This window comes from Passer domesticus, chromosome 1 (assembly GCF_036417665.1).
Source record: "Passer domesticus isolate bPasDom1 chromosome 1, bPasDom1.hap1, whole genome shotgun sequence".
Taxonomy (NCBI): domain Eukaryota; kingdom Metazoa; phylum Chordata; class Aves; order Passeriformes; family Passeridae; genus Passer; species Passer domesticus.
Window position 1 is genome coordinate 75753997 of NC_087474.1, and position 19419 is coordinate 75773415.

Sequence of the window (19419 nt, forward strand, 5' to 3'; positions counted from 1 at the left end):
CCATGGAGAGGCCATTCCATGGGGAACAACCTCAGGGGCTACAACCTACTGTGAGCACAGAGCACCCTTACCTGTGTGACTGAGCATGTGCCGCTGCAGGGCACTCGCCCATGGAAAGACTTGAGGACAGTAAGGACAGGGGATATTTTGCAGGCAGTCTGAATAAGCATTCCTCTTCCCTCTCAGCAGCTTATCCTTGGCAGTTTCCTTCTCATCCTCACTTGTTCCATTTCTGCCACTTTCTTCCTTGAAATTGTCAGTGGACTGCAGAAATGGGCTAAATTTGTTAGTGTCTGTGGTAGCCAACATCTTCTCTATGCTGGCAAATTCCCCACTTGACTCCAGATCCACACTACTGCTAAGTTTGGGCTTATTTTTCGTTCCTTTCTTTCTACCTCTTTTCTTAGTCAGCCCCGCATCAGCAACGGGAGTCTGCTCTGGATCACAAGCCTGAGACAGGTCACTGGGCAGGCTGGAGTCTCTCTGAACGGTGGTCACGATTGTCACTTTAGCTTTGGCATTCCCTGATTTGTCACACCCAGTGGAGCTGCTCACTGCCTTGGGACTGGCATCTGCAGGCTCCGTTTTCAGCAAAGTGGGAGCAGAAGACACAGATGAAATGATCTGTGCAATGGAAGCCAATGGTGGCAGCTCTTTAGTTACTGAAGGCTTTGGCAAGAGAGGTGGTGGTGGTGGTTTAGGCCTCAGGGGTCTCAGCAAGGCAGCATTGCCAGGGAGAGCCGGGGAAATGATCGGGACAGTCAAATGCAACGAACCTTTCAGTGGCTGGGGATGTCTGACACCCCGGTTTGTTTCTGAGTTCCCGTTGGCACCAAAAACCAAAGGACACTGCAGACAGTTATAGGCTTTATCACTGTTCCCAGAAGCAGCCAGCTCTTGATTCCTGGCTTCACAGGGGACATCATCTTTATCCTTCTTCAGGATTTTGGGGATGGACAGGTCGATAGGCTCCATGGAACAGTCATAAAGGGGCAGAGATGAACCAAACAGGTTCTCCTGCTTCACCTGCACAGCACTCAGGCTTTTGCTCTTCTGAGAGAAATCCAATGGCTCATCAAAATCCATGGGGAAGTTGCCCACAGGTTCACGTTTGATGGAAACGTGAGATGATGTTCCCAGCAAGAAGCCGTTTTGTGGCTCCAGGAAAGGCGTCATGGGCTTGTGGTCCATATAAGTGCTGTCCTCCAATAAAGAAGGGTCTGTCTGGCTTTCCTGGGCACTGCAGTCCACCATTAAGATGTAATTCTCAATCTCCTTTTCCTGCACATGCAAGTGCTGCTTGAGGATGTGGTGAATGCAATTCCTCTTGGCCGAAAAGGCCGTGCCACACTCCTTGCACTCGAACGGCTTCTTCTTCTGGCAGCCGCTGTGCGTCCTCATGTGAATGCGCAGGGCCCGGTAGTGCTTCAGGTCCTCTCCACACAGCTTGCACACCGTGTCCGGGGAGCAGAAGGCATCCACCATCTCTGCGGCATTGCTGGTGACATACTCAATGTTCTTCTCGATATCCTTCCTGGTTGTTTTCAGGTGCTTCTTTCGCAGGTGCCTCTCGCAATTGGCTTTCACTGTGAACGGGTAGTGGCAGATTTTACAGATGTAAGGCCGCTCCCCGCTGTGCGTCCGCAGGTGCCGGATCAGCGCTGCCTTGTCAGCCGCGATGTAGTCGCAGATGTTGCACTGGTACGGGGAAATACCTAAGTGAGAACGGATGTGAGCTCTCAGGACACCAGAGAAGGCAAACACCTGGTCACAGAAACGGCAGGGGTACAAAACTTTCCTCATGGTCGGGGTCTTCTTGTTCGCTGCCCCTGCGATGATGGCTTTGAGGTCTCCTTCTGTGACTTCTTGCTTGATCTTGGCTTCCATACTCAGAGGCAGGAGAGCTTCAATGATGCTGTCCTGCTCCAGCTGTGTCTTCATCTCATGCTGAGTTAAAGGCTCTATTTTGGGTTGGAGGAGCAACTGTGAGGAAGGGCTTGATTTGGCTCCTGCCTGGGGGAGATGAGAGTTGGAGGCAGACTCCACAGAGTTCTTGATCAGCCTCAGAGGGGGAGGTGGGAGACTTGGGCTGATGCAGCCAGGGGAGGCTTGCTGGGCACTGATAAGAGGAGGAGGTGTAGAGGTTGCGACAACTGTTCGGGGTGTTACCAAAGGCTTTGGCTTCAGTGGTGGCATATGCTTAAAAATAGACTGCACAGGGACAGAAGGTGCCTTAGAAAGTGGAGGAAGACTGATTTGAGGAGGAGCAGAAGAAGCCATCTTCAAGATCTGCTGAATGTCTGCCAGCTCAATGGCAGATTCATTGGAGATGGGTTTCACCACAATACTGCTGTCAGGCTGGATAATAAAACCCTTCTGGAAAGGCTGCAGCGAGAGAAGCTTTATGTTTTCTTTTGTAGGGGGAAGGACTGAAAATGACCCTCCCATGGAGGCAGCTTCCAGAGGAGAGAGGCTGAGCAGACTGGTGCTGCCAGGTTCCTGAGGTAGGTTACTCTTCAGAGCTCTGAGCCGCATTTCTTGGACCTCGTCTGGTGTATTGTCCTCCTGCTTGACAGGCTTGATGTCTTTGGTGTACTGTAGGCCCAAGGATGCCATGAAGGCTTTCTGGTCTGGGTTCTCACTGGGTGGGGTTGTGGACTGTGGCTTGTGCTTGTCTTTTCCCTGATCCACCACGTGAGTTTCTGTGTGCAGTTTGAGTGCTGAAAGCATGGGGAATGCCTTGTTACACATCTCGCAAATAAATCGATGGAAGTCACTGATGCACCTTCGCAAATTTGTTTCACACCAGACCTGCAAGACATGCAAAAATATTTAGAGTAGGAATCTCAAACTGGAAAGGCATCACATGCTGCTGCAAAACATAAACAGTTCACTCTCTCTTCCACTGACTAAGTTAAGAGGTTTAGAGCAGCCCTCCCCTACCTGGAAGGGAGATATTCCCACTTCACAGCCTTTAGTCTCCTAAGGGGTGTTTCTGAATTAGAGGCTGATTCTCCACAAGTTCCCTTCTATAAAGGTAAACTCCTTCAGAAAGCTATTCAGACTCTCAAATTCTTTTCCATTCTAAATTTCCCCACCAGAAACTTCTCTTGTGTCATTGACAGGACAGGAGCCTCAGCATATTACCCAGCAAGGAAGCCAGGCAGTAGACTAGCTCTGCTACAAAGAAACCAGGAGGAAGAAAAAAAGAAAAAAAAAAGCATAGAAGAAGCTAAACCAATGTAAGCCAATCAAAATAAAACCCCCCAAAAGCAGATCAATGAAACTCAGAGCTTAAAGCAGAGTGGTTTTTGGTTAAGGAAGTCTGATTACATTTATTCTCCCAAGAAAAATACTCATAGAGGGCTGGCAAGATCTTTACAGACTCTAAATACTTTATAAATCTTCTCTCACAGTGCAAGCAAAATTATTACAAAAGGAAAATACCAACATTCAAATCCCTTAATAACTTTAAATGTCTGTCATTAATTACAAAAGAAATAAACTTTGTTTTAAAAGTTCTTTCTTTTGATTTTTTAAGTTTTATACTAAAACTGTAACAGACTGACAGAAAGACCTACATGCTCCCCTGGTCCAGCAGCAAATTTCAAGTCTACCACTTTGCAGTCAACAGAGTTGGAAATAAATGTTTTAACCCCAGAAGATTAAGAAAAGTCCAGAAACTAAGCATGGTCCTGGTGGATAGTGCTGTTGATTTTTTAATAGATAATGCAGCTTCATCCAGACCCAGACTAAGATAGGCAAAGTTTGACAGAGGGTGGAATCCTATCACCCAACAGGAAGGGTTATAGCTCTCAGAAAGATATTTACAGACCACCTCCCTGTCTTTCCCCATCCACTGTCCCTCAAACCTTACATGAGGAACATTGTGGAGTGTTTTGTGAGAGAATCACTGAAGATGTCACTGTTTAGTTAGTAAGGTTTTTGTAGTTGGGGTATGAAAGTTTTTTGTATTAAAAACTTTCATACCCAATTACATCCTTGTTAAAGTAAACTAAAATAAATAATGTCTTCCTTACCATGTGTACTCCATGTTGATTTCAGATGTAGGATTTTTTGGCTATGCTCAAAGGGGCAAGGATCCAACATAATCCAAGTTTTCCTTCAAAATTTTTATACATCTTTACACTGGTAGTTATCCACTGTAATGGTGAAAAAGCCATTACAGTGGACAACTGTAATGTTATTGGCACATTACCCAGTGCCAGTATTCTTTAGATGAAAAAAGAAAAGGGAGAGGCATGAAGTGCTTAAAGCCTACACAAACTGTGGTGATGTACCTTCCACAAAATATTCTACATGCAGAATGAATCCTTCAATGACCTTATCAGATCAGCACTGTAGCAGCTGGCACCTTAAGCTACCAACAAGAGAGAGTACCTGAGAAATGCGGGGGAACTTCCTACAGGAGAAGTCCGTGAATCCCAAGTCGTGGAAGCCTGCTGGAATTGAAGGGTTGTTCTGAATGAAAGGCTTTCCCATGGGATCTCTGGGAAGCTGCTTGTGGATAACTGCATTATGGCGCAGTAAGCCCCGATGAGTACGGAAGGTGATACAACAGATGTCACACCTGGAAAGGAGAGGAATAAAACAGAAATGACTTACTGACTGCTGCAAGCTTAAGAACTAGCATTCTTCTTGCACTGGGACATCCTCTTTCCTCTCACCCCATGATACCAAGAACCTGCTAAGTACAAAATAAACCCACAGCATGTCAAAACCTATCACCACAAAAGGCCATTTTGGTCACAGTCACTTTCTACCAGTTTCTGGCTAGTAAGTCCACTGGAAGTTTAAAGAACATGAGAATTGACAATCTCACATGGGCAAACCGTAGAATGGCAGCTGGGATAACAGCCTTCTGAAAACTTTTTCATTGTCCAGTGAAAAATATTTCAATGGCCTTACACAATTGCATTTTTACTGAAAAGTCCTGTTAAATAAACAACATTTTTAAAAAAATCAGCAACAAGGAAAGCCTAAATCTGACATAAGTAGAAAGCAAAGGTAAAAGCAGCACCTTTCACATCCACTACTTAAAACTTACTACTGCACGCCACACAAATACCTGTGTGTGAATCTTCATCACACTGCCTTCTATAAACTTTCACTGGTATTTTTCAAAGCTGTTATGAGAAATAGACTGTTTGAAAAGGAAAACTACTGTTCCTTGAATGGGAGAAAAATTCAGAGGAGCAAGACCTGAAACAGGTTCAACACTTCTGACGCTTTTAGACCCCCTTCATTGCCAGTTTGCCCTGAAGAAAAATGCAGAAGCACTGTCTTTTCCTACCCACACTCTATCGCTGTATCGCTGTGATTTCTTGTTTTCCTGAAGTTCTCAAATCTCAAATTCAGCTAAACAAGGATTCTCACATAAAACACTGCATTAAACAATCAAAGCTATGCTGCAGGCAGAAAGGCCTATGCAGCAACATTTGGTCAACACATCAAGCCTATTGCCTTTTAAATATTTGGTATGTGAGCTCTGCAGCATGACAGGTCATGTCCACTCTGCACTCAATACGTGACACACAGTTTCACACAACCTCAAGTTCCTTGTGGTTATAGGTCCAGCTCCCAGCCAAAGCATGGGTTCCCCAGAAGCAAAATACCAGTGGATTTGAGGCAGTCAGATTTTGTCACTGAGAATATTATATGCACTAGGAGTTTTTCACATGTGCCCATGGCCTTGGTTTTCCCCATGCTGTCTTTGCTCTCTACATCAAGGAAAAGGACATGTGCCTACTCATTAAAAAAAACATCCTGCAATTAGAAATTACTTCTGACAAAATCTTGAAACCACCCCCTCCCTGTCCTATCCCTAACAAACTCCCATTGTTGTTCATTTTATCACTACATAAACTCCCACAGCCATTTTTTTATTCTCTGAAAACTAAGAGATAACCAAGTCACCCACAAAGCAACTGGACTCACAGTCCCTGAGTGGTGAAAGAAGCAAGTGTGAAGTGTATATAACACGGCCATTGTTATCACAGTACCCAGAAAGCTTGGACATAAATATGCACTGAAGGTTTAATCTGTTTTAACCCTTCTGTCAATTCACTTGCATCCTACCTGTATAATTGCTGCTGACATAGTTCCTGCATTCCATTAAATACCAAACCAATGCCATTTACAAAGCTAATGTTTACTCAAAGAGGTATGCCAAGTGTGACAACAGTCTCATGGGGGTGGGGTGAGATGGCCAACACACAGTACTTCTTCAGCACCAGGATCTACGGCTCTCCTCCAGCTCACTTAGCAGCACCTATTCTGTGATGCAAAGCTTTCATCTTCAGTGAAGACAAAAACACAACCACCAAAACCACTAGGGGCCAGAGAGCATTAAAAAACTATGAGCAGTCACCTGAAGAACTTGCAGACTACTGAAATTAATTGCTTTTAGAGGTGATGAAAATACCTTGCATGAAAACAAGCAGTGCTTCCGACATGTTCCTCCTGGTATGTCAATATACAAACAAGGAGGGTTTGGAAACAATTCTCCTGCACCACTGGAAGCACTGCAAGCTGTTCTGCAAAGGAACACAGACCTGACCTCAGGGCATCCTGAAGCACCTCTGGGGTCCCAACGTGCCTGGTCTGTCCTGGGCCCAGGAACCCAGGGCAGCAGCTGTATCCCCCTGTGTGTGACAAGGCAGGCACAGCAACAGGCAGGCACAGCCACAGAGCTCCTGGGAGCACTGACTCCTGCCACTGTACCCCAGGATCTGGGCTGAGCAGGAGCCAGTGCTCCTTGTCAAACAGCCACACATCCCACACAGCAGGGAGGTGTACCTTGCTCATCTTGCACTCCACCTCACCTCCCTCTTGCAACACACTGATTTTCAGCACTACTTTATTATTTGGGTCTCCCATCAAAAGCTGCACTTGAGAGCTAATCTTTCAGAGCAAACACCCATGTGAAAGTCCTTCACAGTACACCTGTATCAACTGCTAGCCTCAGGACAGTAAAAATTTGCAAGTTAAAAATTGTGTTTTCCATGCACAGGGAACCACCTTTCCTCCCCCAAACAAAAGTAATGTATCTTATAAAAGGAATATAAGCTTTCTCTTTTATTAAGCATATTTATTTTTCTCTTTCTTCCTTATCTTTTATTTTCCTTGCTGTGAGTGAAGAAGCAGCAAACAAAAAGGAGAGTGTGGGAGAAAGATTAAGCTCATTTTTCATTAGGTCAGAAAGAAGCACCTGGCTGAAAAAAGAAACATACAGATAAATCATGCCTGTCATCTCAAGCTGCAGGGCTCTTCAGGGCATATAAATGCACTGCACCCAGGCTCAGCACCTTGCCCTGGTGGCACAGCTTACAGAACCACACAGGAAGGAGCTGTGGATGCCCTCTGCCTTCCTCTGTGATCCAAGTATGGACTTCTAGCACCTCCTTGAAAAGCTGATAGCTACTAAGTGTCAAAACCTAACTAGTTAAGGCAAGCATCACTGCACTGACTAAGTCTTGTGTTAATTTAAAATGGAGTAAGTGGAGTGACTAACAGTGCATTAACTGGAAGCATTAGGTTTTTTTTAAGGAAGTCTAACTATTAATTTCTGTTTTGTCATCAGTACTATTTTCTATCTTTGAGTAGTGTCACTGCCTATAGTACTTTTAAACCTAGACCCACAGTTTAAAAAGGAAAAGAGAAAGGAATCCTAGGTGACATGAACGTTTTTGCATATTGTTTAAACTGCTTTAAAAAAAATTTAGTAATTGTGGAAAGTCTGAAAAGTCCAGCATATCAAATAAAGCATCTGAAACACATGGTAATAGTTTGCTCAAGATGAACTTAAAAAAAAAAAAACAACAAAAACCAACCAAACAAACCCAACAACAACAAAAAAACATGAACATACCAAAAAACCTCCAAAACAACATAAATAAACCCAACAGAAAAGTCTCCCTCTCCTTAAAATTTCACAAGTCTGCTCATGTGCAGTTCCAAGTCAAACACAGACAGTGTGGCTGCAGAGAACAGTGATGGGAACAGGTTCTGAAGTTGTCAGCACAACAGGCCAAGCAGTGGCTCAACACCTGTGCAGAGATAAAAGCACTCTACTTGCAAGGTAAGTTTCCAGATGTATCTAATAAAAGCTGCTGTGTTATCATGTGATTGCTGGTCTTGGCCACAGTCTTCAATTTTTCTATAAATATGATTACAAAGCAGGGAGAAAAAAGCTGTTCAGTTCCAAGTATAGAGACTAAATTTAAAATAAAAAGGAAAAAACTGGTTTTAGCAGCTAAGGTCCCTTTAAAATTACTTTAATTCTAAATTGCCTTTATGTTTTGAACTTACTCATATCTACAACAATGCAAATATAATACTCAGGCTGTGGTTCACTGGCAGAAATGTAAAAACAAGCAGGTAAGGAAACAGAACTCCTAGAACACAAAAGCAGAACCAAAATATAACAAATGCAACAACCAGGCTGCCCTCGGTGCTCAGGCCATGTATGGCACCAGGCAGGTCTGATTAATTATTATTACACTAATGCACCTTTGTCTCTTCTTTTCTTTTTAAAATTTTCTAAATGCAGACAATTGCATGCATCTTTTGTAAAAACACACCACTAAAAGCCTTTCTTCTAAAATAAGTTAGTATTCTTGAAATGTAATGCTAATTAGGATATAAAATCATTTTAACAAGAAAACATTTTAAGAAACAGTCAGTGCTTTGCAAAGCTTTTTTGTTCAAGGGGACAAGGCAGGATTTGCTACACTTTGTAAGTGGCACCTCTGCAAGAAAAGTTTACATAAGCAGTGCCTGTTACCTTGCATTACACTCTCCTCTGAGACAACTCCAACTTGTCAGTAGAGGAAATAGCTGTTCTTCTTTAAGAAATGGAAAGACATTTCAGAAAGGAAATGCAGAGCCAAATTTTTAGCAAAAGTAATCAGTCTTGATTTTGATTAAGAGTAAGGCAAACAACCACAAAATTCGGCTAGACTTTATATTTCAGTAGTCAAGACAAAAATGCCAAATATTTGTATTTACCATTACATTACCGAGAAATTAAGCTAAACACTATGCTCTGCATTACCCGAGACTGCTGAGCAAGTGACTTTTACGATTATTCTGCTTGCACTTCTGAAACCACACAGACTAAAACCTGAAGTTTTCACCCAGGCAGCTCACTAATACAAAGTTGCCCATATTGTGGATGTTAACAAATAAAAACAGTCTTAATTTCCAGGCCTTATCAAAAATAAAAAGCTTGGTACCACTTTGTTCCTTTCCCGTCTGTGTTCTTTAGCAACTTCCACAAACAGAAGCAAGGAAAACAAACAAAAAGAATGAAACATATCCTGAGACAGAAGTCATTAATACACAACTAAGTTATGAAGTTGTCTAACTCCTCCCACTGAAATTCCCAGTTGGTACTGTGTATTTTTCTACTTCTGTTGTTATTATTCTCCTTTCTCTCTTAAAGTCATTTGAAGAATTATTGTGGCTCTCATGAGCAATGAAATTCCTATGCAGACCTAAAAATAACACCACCGGGTAGAGGAGAAAGATGGGTGATTCCCTGCTGATGACTCACATCCACACCGGTGGTGGGAGCAGGCTCCCAGCCTCCACACCAGCAATGTCCCGCTGCAGGGGAGCCTGGCAAGGAGGGGGAGATGGGGAAAGGATGGTTTTAAACACAAGGGCTTTCACCATCTGTGAAAGAAAAGCTAGCAGGTTACAGACGTATTCCCCTTCAGGAAAGCATTCCTTTGCTTCTCTTTCACTTCTTCTGGGACAAGGCAAAGTGAGAGAGATGAGAAAGAGCCAGCTGGTTTCTGCTCCTGTGCAACCCCACCCAGGTCCAGATACTCATCTCCTTTTGGATAAGAAAACCAAAAAATAACCTTTCCTGGCCTCCACACCCAGGGCCTTGGGAAAGAACATCCAACAGCCGCACTAATCTCTCCCATGTGCTGCAGATGAGTGATGGAAAAGCAGCAGTGCTCCTCGCTCCTGCCTCCCTCCCCAGCGTGTCTGACCCCGCAGGACCTGCTGCTCTGCCACCTCGACCTCGCCCACCGCTATGGGGCTGTGCTGGAACCGCAAGCAGCACCAGGAGCCAACTCCCTGCCAGCTGCAGAGGCTCCCCTCCCCTTCCCTGGTGCCTAAGGGGATGGACACAGCCTGCGAGATGTTCAGTGCATGCTGCTTCACAGCCTCGGCAAAAGAGGCACTTTTCTTTTAAATTTTCCCCCCCTTCCACCACCCCACTGGGCATCTGATTTTGTTACCAGTGTTCTGTCTGTCACCGTCTTTAATCCTCTCCCTCAAAGAAGCCACCCTTGGGTGCAGCCAAGGCTGAACCCCCTGTACCAGCCCTTCTATTAATAGAGGGATGCACAGCGTTATGTACATTCCTACAGCTGCACTGTGGTCCAGGCAAGAAAAGTATCGTGTAGAAGCCAGGACAGACCCGATATAAACCAGGGTGATGTTGTACTTCAGAAATTTGTCAGCATGCAGCAGAGCCAGTGTCTGCACCAGTAACTCCAGTGAAATTAACTGCTGTAAGGTTTAATAAAAAGGCACAAGCCATGCCGTGTCATGTTTAAACTTCCTTTGTGTGTGAGCAAAGAAAAATGAGTAAAAACTTCTTCCTAACACTGTAATGAATTGCACTTACCAGCAACAGTTCAACAGTGCCAGATTTAAACACCTCTACCCTGGTGAAACAGTAGTACTTCAACACAATTAACATGCAACTATAACAAAATAATGGGAAAAGGGGAGATGGCCTGCAGACACTCACACAAAGTAGGCGTTTTCTCATAATTACTTTTTTTACTTACTAAAGGTCAAAGTTTTAAAAAACAGAAGTGTCAACAATTTGGCTGGACAGAATCACAGAGAAAGAGATGAAGATCAACTTAAACAATGAAGGGTTTAATAGTAAGGGCAAACATATTTGGGGGGGGCAAAAAAACCTGACCGGAATAGTCCTCTACAGCTACCAAAATTAGAAGCTTCACAACAGTTATTTGTGCACACAAACTCACGTGAACCTTCTGGTATTCTTTCAAGGTAAGAAATGAAAAGCTCTTCCTATCTTCTAACACATCTTTCAAATATGAAAGCCAAGTACTTCTGTAATTTTTAAATTAACAGCAAGAGTTTAAAAAGATATCTATGTGTCTACTTTGTTAAAAAAAGGCCACCGCTTTTCACGAGTAACGTAAGGAGAAATACATCTCCAGGGGTTTCTCTATCCTATAAGAATCCACTGATCAGAACAGGGCTCACCAATAGGTGCAGCTGAATCTGGATTGCAGCCCCTTGCCCTTATCTACATTTGCAGGTTAAGATATGCTCAGCATGCAGACATGACTGCCAACACACTGAGCAGCACTCCAAGAGAGCCTGCGAATAAACAAATCCTCCTCCTTAGGATCAGGAGGCAGGCGTGCTAATAACCTATTTTGGCTCAGCCCCTTTTCCCTCCTGCATGCCCTTTTACAAGCAGCTTTCCTCTACAGTCAGCTTTGCATTTACCCACTTTCTATTCTGGCAGCCAAGCTAAGATATTCAACACCATGTGACACGGCACACAGTTTCACATGAGAGCATCACTCCCTGTGTCCATTCACCAGCCCATATTTTTATCCGGCTGCTCTGGATTCCCAGTTTCCTCACACAATGAGCTCCCTGATGTGAGCTGACCACTTCTAGGCCAGAGTTGGACTCGCGCTGCTCTTCAGATGTTTCCCAGCTCTCTTTTCTGAACAGGAACTTCAGAAAGCACGTAACATGCAGTTCTGTTCTGCTTTTGCAAGACAACCCACTGATTCTACTTCTCCATTTGCTCAGTAAAAGGATGCATTCACCAGCTTGCTTGCATACCCTCTCCTCTACTCATCAAGAATTGCATTGTACCACAGCATATTTCTGGTCATAGCATTTACCAGAGCTGGACTTCATCGTCATCAGCTGTCTCATGGAATTGCTCCTGCACTGAAAATGCTGCCAGCAAGAGATTAGGAGTCAGTTCCTAGTTTCTATCAGAAAGACATTGAGCAAACAGCTTGAGAGCTGAAGAGTGTCACCTCCATCTTTGGCCGTAACAAGTTTTGTAGCATTAATTATGTTAGTTCTCAATAACTCCAGAGCAATTTTTACCTAAACTGTCCTTGCTAGTACAATCTCAGTGACTAAAAAAGGAAGTATTGGGCCCAAAATATAGGATGCCAAAAGCAGAGCTCAAAGAGGTCCATGAACATGTCTATGCTGGAGTGTTCTTCATCCCTCTGAACAACTGTGTAGGATACAACAACCTCAACATTATCCATCTTCATTAAAAGAGCACAATGTTTCTTATTTTGAAATGCTAACAAGGAATGAGGCTATGTGCACATCAACAGTTGTGACAGAGAGAAAAGTAGTATATAACTTCACCATGCCGAATGAAGATGACTTGTCATTCATCCTTCAAGTTGCTTCCAATAACAGCAGTGTCAACTAGCAGAAAGAAGCTTCCTCTTCCCACCATGAACCCACAGTTTTGTCTCACAGTAAAATTAACTGCAAACAACATCTAGTTTTCAAACATCCTCACTCCTGCACGTTTGTAGCATCACTGACACTCTCTTCCCACAAAAGGCTTGACACATGTAGAGAGCAGTGTGCTTCAGAATAAGGAAGCCAGAAGGATTATCCCTACTATATAAGGAGAGAACAGATAGAAAATGAATTCCTAAACTTGCTTAGATAGGCATTTGCAAAAACAGGAACGACACTTAAGGGTATTTTCCTGGCTGTTTTCTTTTTTTCCCTTTTAATATTCAGTTCAATGTACTTTTACATGGTCAGACGGCTGCTTCAAAAACAACCTAATAGTGTACTAGTCTTTTCTACTGGTGCTAATGACTGAAATAATCTCCATACATTTTCAATCTCCATTCACTTCTTTTCTTGACTATTTTATCTCCCTAAAGCCAGGGTGCAGAACTGCCTTGAAGAATAGTAACTGGGCAATAAACATGTCATTTTCTAAGCAGAAAGGTATCTCTTTCACCCAAAACCCACTTCCCTCTTGTCTTGACTTAAATGGGGCTGCTCATGCACATTATCTAAAATGATTTAAGACTGGGACATAGGTCCAGGTGCCTGGCAGCATCCCATCACACACTGAGGAATGTGGATGTACTGGCAAAAGAGGAAACCTGGTGACCTGCCTGAATTGCAAGCTGCACGTGACAGATATCTTCAATTTACCCACAGAGTCCAGAAGAACATTGCTATGGCATTTTAAGTTGTCCACTCCATGTTGGTGAAGCCAGATAACACCAAGAAACAATGACAGCATTTTTCACCTGTAATTGTTTTCAAAAACACGACCTCACAGTGGTCATCTTGGCAAAACTAGAGGCAGATGACCACAGATCCTAATGGTGAGACTCCTAACACTTTTCTTTCCAGGGCCTGAGCTTTTCTGTTGCTGTGCCAGTTACTGATCTGTGAGCTGTTCAAAACAATAGCTTTCCATGGCAGTGTTCAACCTCTACACAATTTCAGCAAAACCTGGGCAGGCTGTTTTGAAGAACAAGGCAGGCTGTGAACAGCTTTTGGTGTTCTTTGTTTGGAGGTTTTACAGAAGCACATAACCCTGGGGGAAGAGAACTGCTTTTGTTGTCCTTGTGAAAATATGCCCAGGATTTTCAAGTTACAAAGCTTAATATATTAAATCACTGCTTGGACAGGCTATATAGAAGGTCAAAAAACTTAATCTTCCCCTGAATTCATTCATGGCAACAGGCACCTACTGGTTCTGGTCACCAAGTCAGTTCAGTGACATAGGCAGAGAGTAACTTTCACACTGCAGTGTCTACTTATTTCTTGTGTCTTACAAAAATATAGCAAAACCAAATCTTGTAACTGGAGGCAATACCACACTGAACCAGATGCGATCAGAAAGCCTCATGATATTCATTAAGAAGCAGCCTTTTACCACATTCAAAGTGCACAACTGTTCTGGCTGAGAAATGATTTTGGAATGAGTCTAAGAAAGGAGGTAACTGCAACACCACAGCCAGCTCCCTCCTCCTCTCCGCCAGAAGATACCTAGACATGAGAGGCTGCATAATTGTCTCTTTGCTGCTGTGAGGAAAGAAAAATTAAAAATACTTTAGCTCTTGGTACAGCATACTGCACTAAACCTCCTGGAGGAGGAGGAAAGGAAATAAAAAGGGTATGCTCTGGCTACAGTGAAATCCAATAGAGGAATTGTATAGCTCATATACTTTTTTTTAAAAGCTACACATTTTACTCTAGGCCTGTTCCATTGTATTTGCAAAAGAAAGAGGAGAAACCCAGCGTAGCATCTGGAGAGGTTTCTCCCCGGGAAATCCTCACATCTCTGCTGACTTTGCTCAGAGCTGTCAGGTGACCTTTACAAGCACAGTTTCACGTCTGACAGCAACCCTGCGCCACTAAAGTTTCCAGAGAAACTCCCCTGCTCTGTGAGGTTTCTCATTTTCCCTATTGGCTGTGCAGCGTCTTAGCTCTCTGCTAATTATATCAACACTCAGATACAAACTCACCAAAATAGACCATGTCCTGAGGCCCCAGCTGCAGGGAAGCAGACTTCTTTAAATAATCCAGGTAGAGAGGCCAAGAGGGTCAGAAAGCACTCCTGGGCCACCTCCCACTGCTAATGGGCATTGCAGACAACCTTGCCGGGGGCCAGCTCATGTCTTTAATTAGGGTGCAGGACACAGGGCTTCAAAGGGACAGAGACTGACCAGGGGGTGTAATGCCATGAAGGAGATGCAGTGCCACAGCCCATTGTCACTGGGACAAAGGGCCCCATTATTCGTCTCAAGACTAGGGCAGTTTCTACCGTAATTAGGAGACAAAGATGCACGATTTAGGATTTTACATAATCAAGAGATACTCTCCCAAGCAGGAGCCCCTCTAACACAATCAGTGGATTAAGAATTGTTTATTCTGCTGCAAGTAAACAATAAGGTGCTCCCTGCTCTGGGTTTTACATGAAAAAGCAGTTCTGGGCAAGACAATGGGGAGTGTCTTTTCATCTGACTTTGAACAGCTAACCCTGTGATTTAAAGTTGTTCATTTGACTGTATCTGGAAGGGTGATGGCCCACCCTGTAAATTAGCTGCTCACATACTAATCCCAGGGCTGCCAGACAGCCTTACCTTTTCTGCTGCTTAGCAGAAGGTGGTGGGGACAGACAGACTCTGGGGGCCAAGAGGCTGTATCTACACAGCAGCACTGAAATGGCAGGATGAAATAACCACAGGGAAGCCAGGCAGGAGCTCCTGCCACCCTGGCACCTTGCCACGGCTGGGGATGCATGCCTGAAGGGAGGCTGGTGCCACCATCAAGGCAGTGCACACTGGTGCACTGCTTCAGAGCCAGTCTGCAATCCTTTATATAGGAGTTAGGGGGGCCAAAAGGAATTGGATGTTTGACCTGTCCTTTACAACGAAAGGCACTGGCTATGCAGATTGAGCATCACTTATTTTTGTTCATGACAAAACAGTCTGTGCTGGGCTACTGCCTACTGCAGTAGCTTCAAATGAACCACCAAATGAGCCAGAGTATCTGGCTCTGGGATACACATCCAATACCTTCCCTCCCAGGTCCTCATCAAGTGACTCTGCTTTTACAATATGGGCAATAAAAGGAGACTGGGGGTGTTAGACTGCCCTTTGCTCACAACACAGTTACTGTGCTTTTTTGTTTGTCTGAACTTTTAACAAGAGTTACTTCCCCTTGTCTTCTACAATAAGGCAACAACAGGATTTGATGAAAGCCTTCTAACATTCTGCAGTTTGCTTCCCTGCCACGAGTACACCCGTATACACAGGCCTCCTGCTCTGCTACTCTAGCAAAATATTCTCTTTTCTTTGTCTCGTTCACTCAAAAAAACACCCTTAAGCCTCACCGAAAGGACTTCAATCACTTGTACTCCGGACTGAGAAAGGCATGCTACTTTCTCTGTGTCTTGTTGAATCCTACAAACAGTATTGCAAAACCCTGGGAACCAGGGGATTACAGCCCCTGCTGGCCAAGGATTTTAACCCATTTCGTTTGGGATGAAAGAGTCACCTTAACAGCAATCTAAACTGCTCTGCTTACTAGAGGATTTTCTGTTAGGCTGGGCCAGGCAGACAGTGTCATTTGACTTGTCTAGACTAGGACAAAAGGTGTGGTTTAAACCAGATGGGCAGGCTAAGTTGCACCTTAATATATTAGCTGCCCAGAGAGGACCACATCTTCCTTGTCCTGTCTTCACTGACACATCTTAAATGGCTGAGGCAAATACCTGACAAAAACCCCCTTACTATCACCTAGACAATTCTATAAAGATAAGCATCCCAGCACTACTGTTAAATCATACCCACAGAGCTTGACAACTGTGACTTTGATTTAGGGGCACATTCTAATCTTTGCTGCTCAACAGAATCAAGGGTAGCAAAACCCATTTCAGGAGAATATTATCCCAAAGCAAGTCTAATACTAGAGCAAGAGCTGCATAAAGAGGAACAGCATGTCTGCACAGCCACTGTGTCCTTCTGCCTTGCCACAGCAGACTGCAAAGCAGCCAAGGGTATCTATTCCATTATCTTATCATTATCTTATCCATTATCTTATCAAAGCAAGAAAATCCACTTCTCCACTCAGGTCCATGGAGTATAACTTTGCAAGGAGGTCCAATCTTCAGAGAAACTTCAAAGTGAGGGTAATGACCTAATATGTCAGCTGCTTTCTCTAAAGCATGAAGTGTAAGGCAAAATTGTTCCAGACTCCATTTTGTAGGGGTTGCAGAGCTCTTATCGGAGAACAACTGTTTCAGCTTTGATCTATAATGAAAATTTACCCTATTTACTTCAGAAACAGCAAAGTATGTTTAATTAACTACTACTGAACGGACCAAGCTTTCAACTCATTTCCCCAGTAACTGCAACATTAACAACACCTTTAAAAATATTTTACATGTGTTTACCAAGGTTTTTTAAACAAAAACTTAGGAAAGGGAAAATTTAATAGAATGAATCCCATTTAATAGAATGGGATGCCTCTGCTCCATGCCATTCTGTTAAGCACCTGTATCCAGAAGTGAGTGTTGACACTTCAAGATGCTGAATTCTTCACCCATTCAAAAAGATCATTAGAGTTAAATGCCTCAAAATAAGTTTAAAATATTGACAAGCTCCTGCAAACAGACAATCTCCTTTCTATATATTGCAACTAGACATGAAAAATTTCTTTTATATTTTCATGTATCTGGCTCTACATTTTTCTATGGTAAAAAACAGGAAGTAAAACAGTTTCAGGAGTCCCAGAGGCAATTACTTGAATCAAAACACAACATTCAAGCACCTTCCCGAACAATTAATAAATAATTTTTTTCTTGTTAAGAAACGCTCATTTAAGCCAAAATCCACATAATTCCCTAACCTCAAAAGGCAGAAAAGCATAAAACATTCTGTTGAAAGTCTGAAACCAGAAACTCATCTACCTTCACTCACTCCAATGACTGAAAAACCCTTTCTATCCAGCTGCTGCCTTCTCCTCAAACAGAATACTCTCATAGGATGATACCTCAATACTTTTATCAAGTTTTTTTAATCAAGTTTTAAGCATCTTCAGTTTATCTTGTTAAAATTTTGCAATGTTGGCATTTTACAGTTTTATGTAACAGTGATGTGTTTCAATGGGATGAAGAAGGGCTTTAATTTTTTCTAAAAACATTTCCAGCTATTAACTGGCAAGATTTCTTGTATTTGCAAAAAATAATAAAATTAAGCCCTACAGCACCCTGATGACACAATATGAGGCAAACTGTTTAAAAACATGCTCAAAACCACAAAGTGGGGCAGTTAAGAGTGCAGGAGGCTGAGGGGCTCCTGCCCTTCCACAGCAGGCTTCCTCAGACTGTCTGGTGACCAGAGACACTCTGGGTACTATGTCTTACCTCAATGAATTATCTGGATGTGTTTCCATGTGGGACTCCAGCGCATACTTGCAAAAAAAGTCTTTGAAACACACTGGACAATGATAAACTTCATCGTCAGCCCTCTTATCCCCTTCACCGGAATGGCCATCCTCGACAACCTTCAGAAAAAGGGGGAAAAAAACCTCACTAGACCAACTTGTAAGCAACAAACCAAACTTGCAATCCATTCAAAGTCTCTCTTACAAAAAGTTGCAGGCTTCATGTGTAACCTTGCTGCAAGCAAATACAAAAACATTCCTCAGGAGTGATGGTAAAAGTGACAGAGCCTTGGCACATGTGTAAGAACATGCATGACAGAAAAGGAGGCTCGGTAGAAGATAAAGTGTGCAGCTGAGTCACAGATATATCAGTTCTAATGAGGAATTGTGATTTGAAGAACTTAAAAAATCATGTGTTCATATACCACTGAACTAGCATTCCTCCCCGTTTAGAAAGCCAGGGGAGCTGTCAGCCTAAATTATTTATGCCACTGAGATACTGCCAACTGCTAAGTCAAGTGGTTCAGGGAGGAGCAATGAACTTCTGCATGTTTCTATACTTCTCTTCTGATTAGAAGGAGAAGAAGCATGCACAGAGCAACGGATACTGTGCTAAATGGAACTGCTACTAGCTTGCCATTTAGAGATAGTAAGTAGAAAGAGTGAAGTTTGGCAGACACCATACGTTTTGTACAAATGACTGAGATGTGTTCAAATATTTAATTTTAAAAATGGAAACGTCTCGCCCTCAAATAAATATTTTCTGGTCACTACTGCAACTCCAATAAGGCAGGACTATGCTACTATGAAAGGGAAATGTACTGTAGATTTTATTTTTCCCTCCAAATCTAGACAAAAGCAGACTTTAGCTGCTGCTGCATTTGAAGTAAAAATTGGTTTTTTTTAAGTTTAAATCACCATCCTCCAAGAATACTACAAAATATAAGGGAGGGGGGAAAAAAGCTAGGGGAAAAGCTGCAGCAGCAAAAGAACAGTATATTCTGTTGTCATCCAACAATAATTACTTATAAATCAGAAGCAAATTCAAAAATTTAAACAATAAAGAATTTTAAAAATTGAATTATTTCAATCTCTGAAATTAGAAAATAATGTCCAATCCCAGACAACTCTGTTGGCTACACAGGATAAGCAAGGTAACTCATATACAGAGCTGCAACAAGCCTGTGCTGACTGCACAAACCAAACAGCTGACAATTTAGGAGGTAACCAGGAACATCTTTTGCTTCATGCCCCATAAAGAACCTTTTTTGCAGGTGTCCTCTCCTCTCTGTCCAGGTCAGCATCGTGACTGAACTTTCGTTTTGAAGACAGTCGCCTGCGCTTGAGCGGCGAGGGGGGAGTGGTGCTCGCTGCGCTGTTTGGATCCTTCTCGTGAATCTTCATGTGCCTGAACGG

At 43.1% G+C, this 19419-nt stretch overlaps 1 protein-coding gene across 11 annotated transcripts in view; it reads right to left on the minus strand.

Moving 5' to 3' along the window:
• RREB1 (ras responsive element binding protein 1) overlaps window positions 1-19419 on the minus strand; it is a 121953-nt gene that overhangs the window by 19880 nt on the left and 82654 nt on the right. For all 11 annotated transcript variants that reach the window (XM_064425276.1, XM_064425282.1, XM_064425329.1 and 8 more), the window contains 4 exons: window positions 19267-19411; window positions 17984-18123; window positions 4402-4591; window positions 72-2811 (listed from right to left, as the gene is read on the minus strand). In XM_064425276.1, the coding sequence (XP_064281346.1) occupies window positions 72-2811; window positions 4402-4591; window positions 17984-18123; window positions 19267-19411 (3215 nt within the window). The remainder of the gene's footprint in view (window positions 1-71; window positions 2812-4401; window positions 4592-17983; window positions 18124-19266; window positions 19412-19419) is intronic.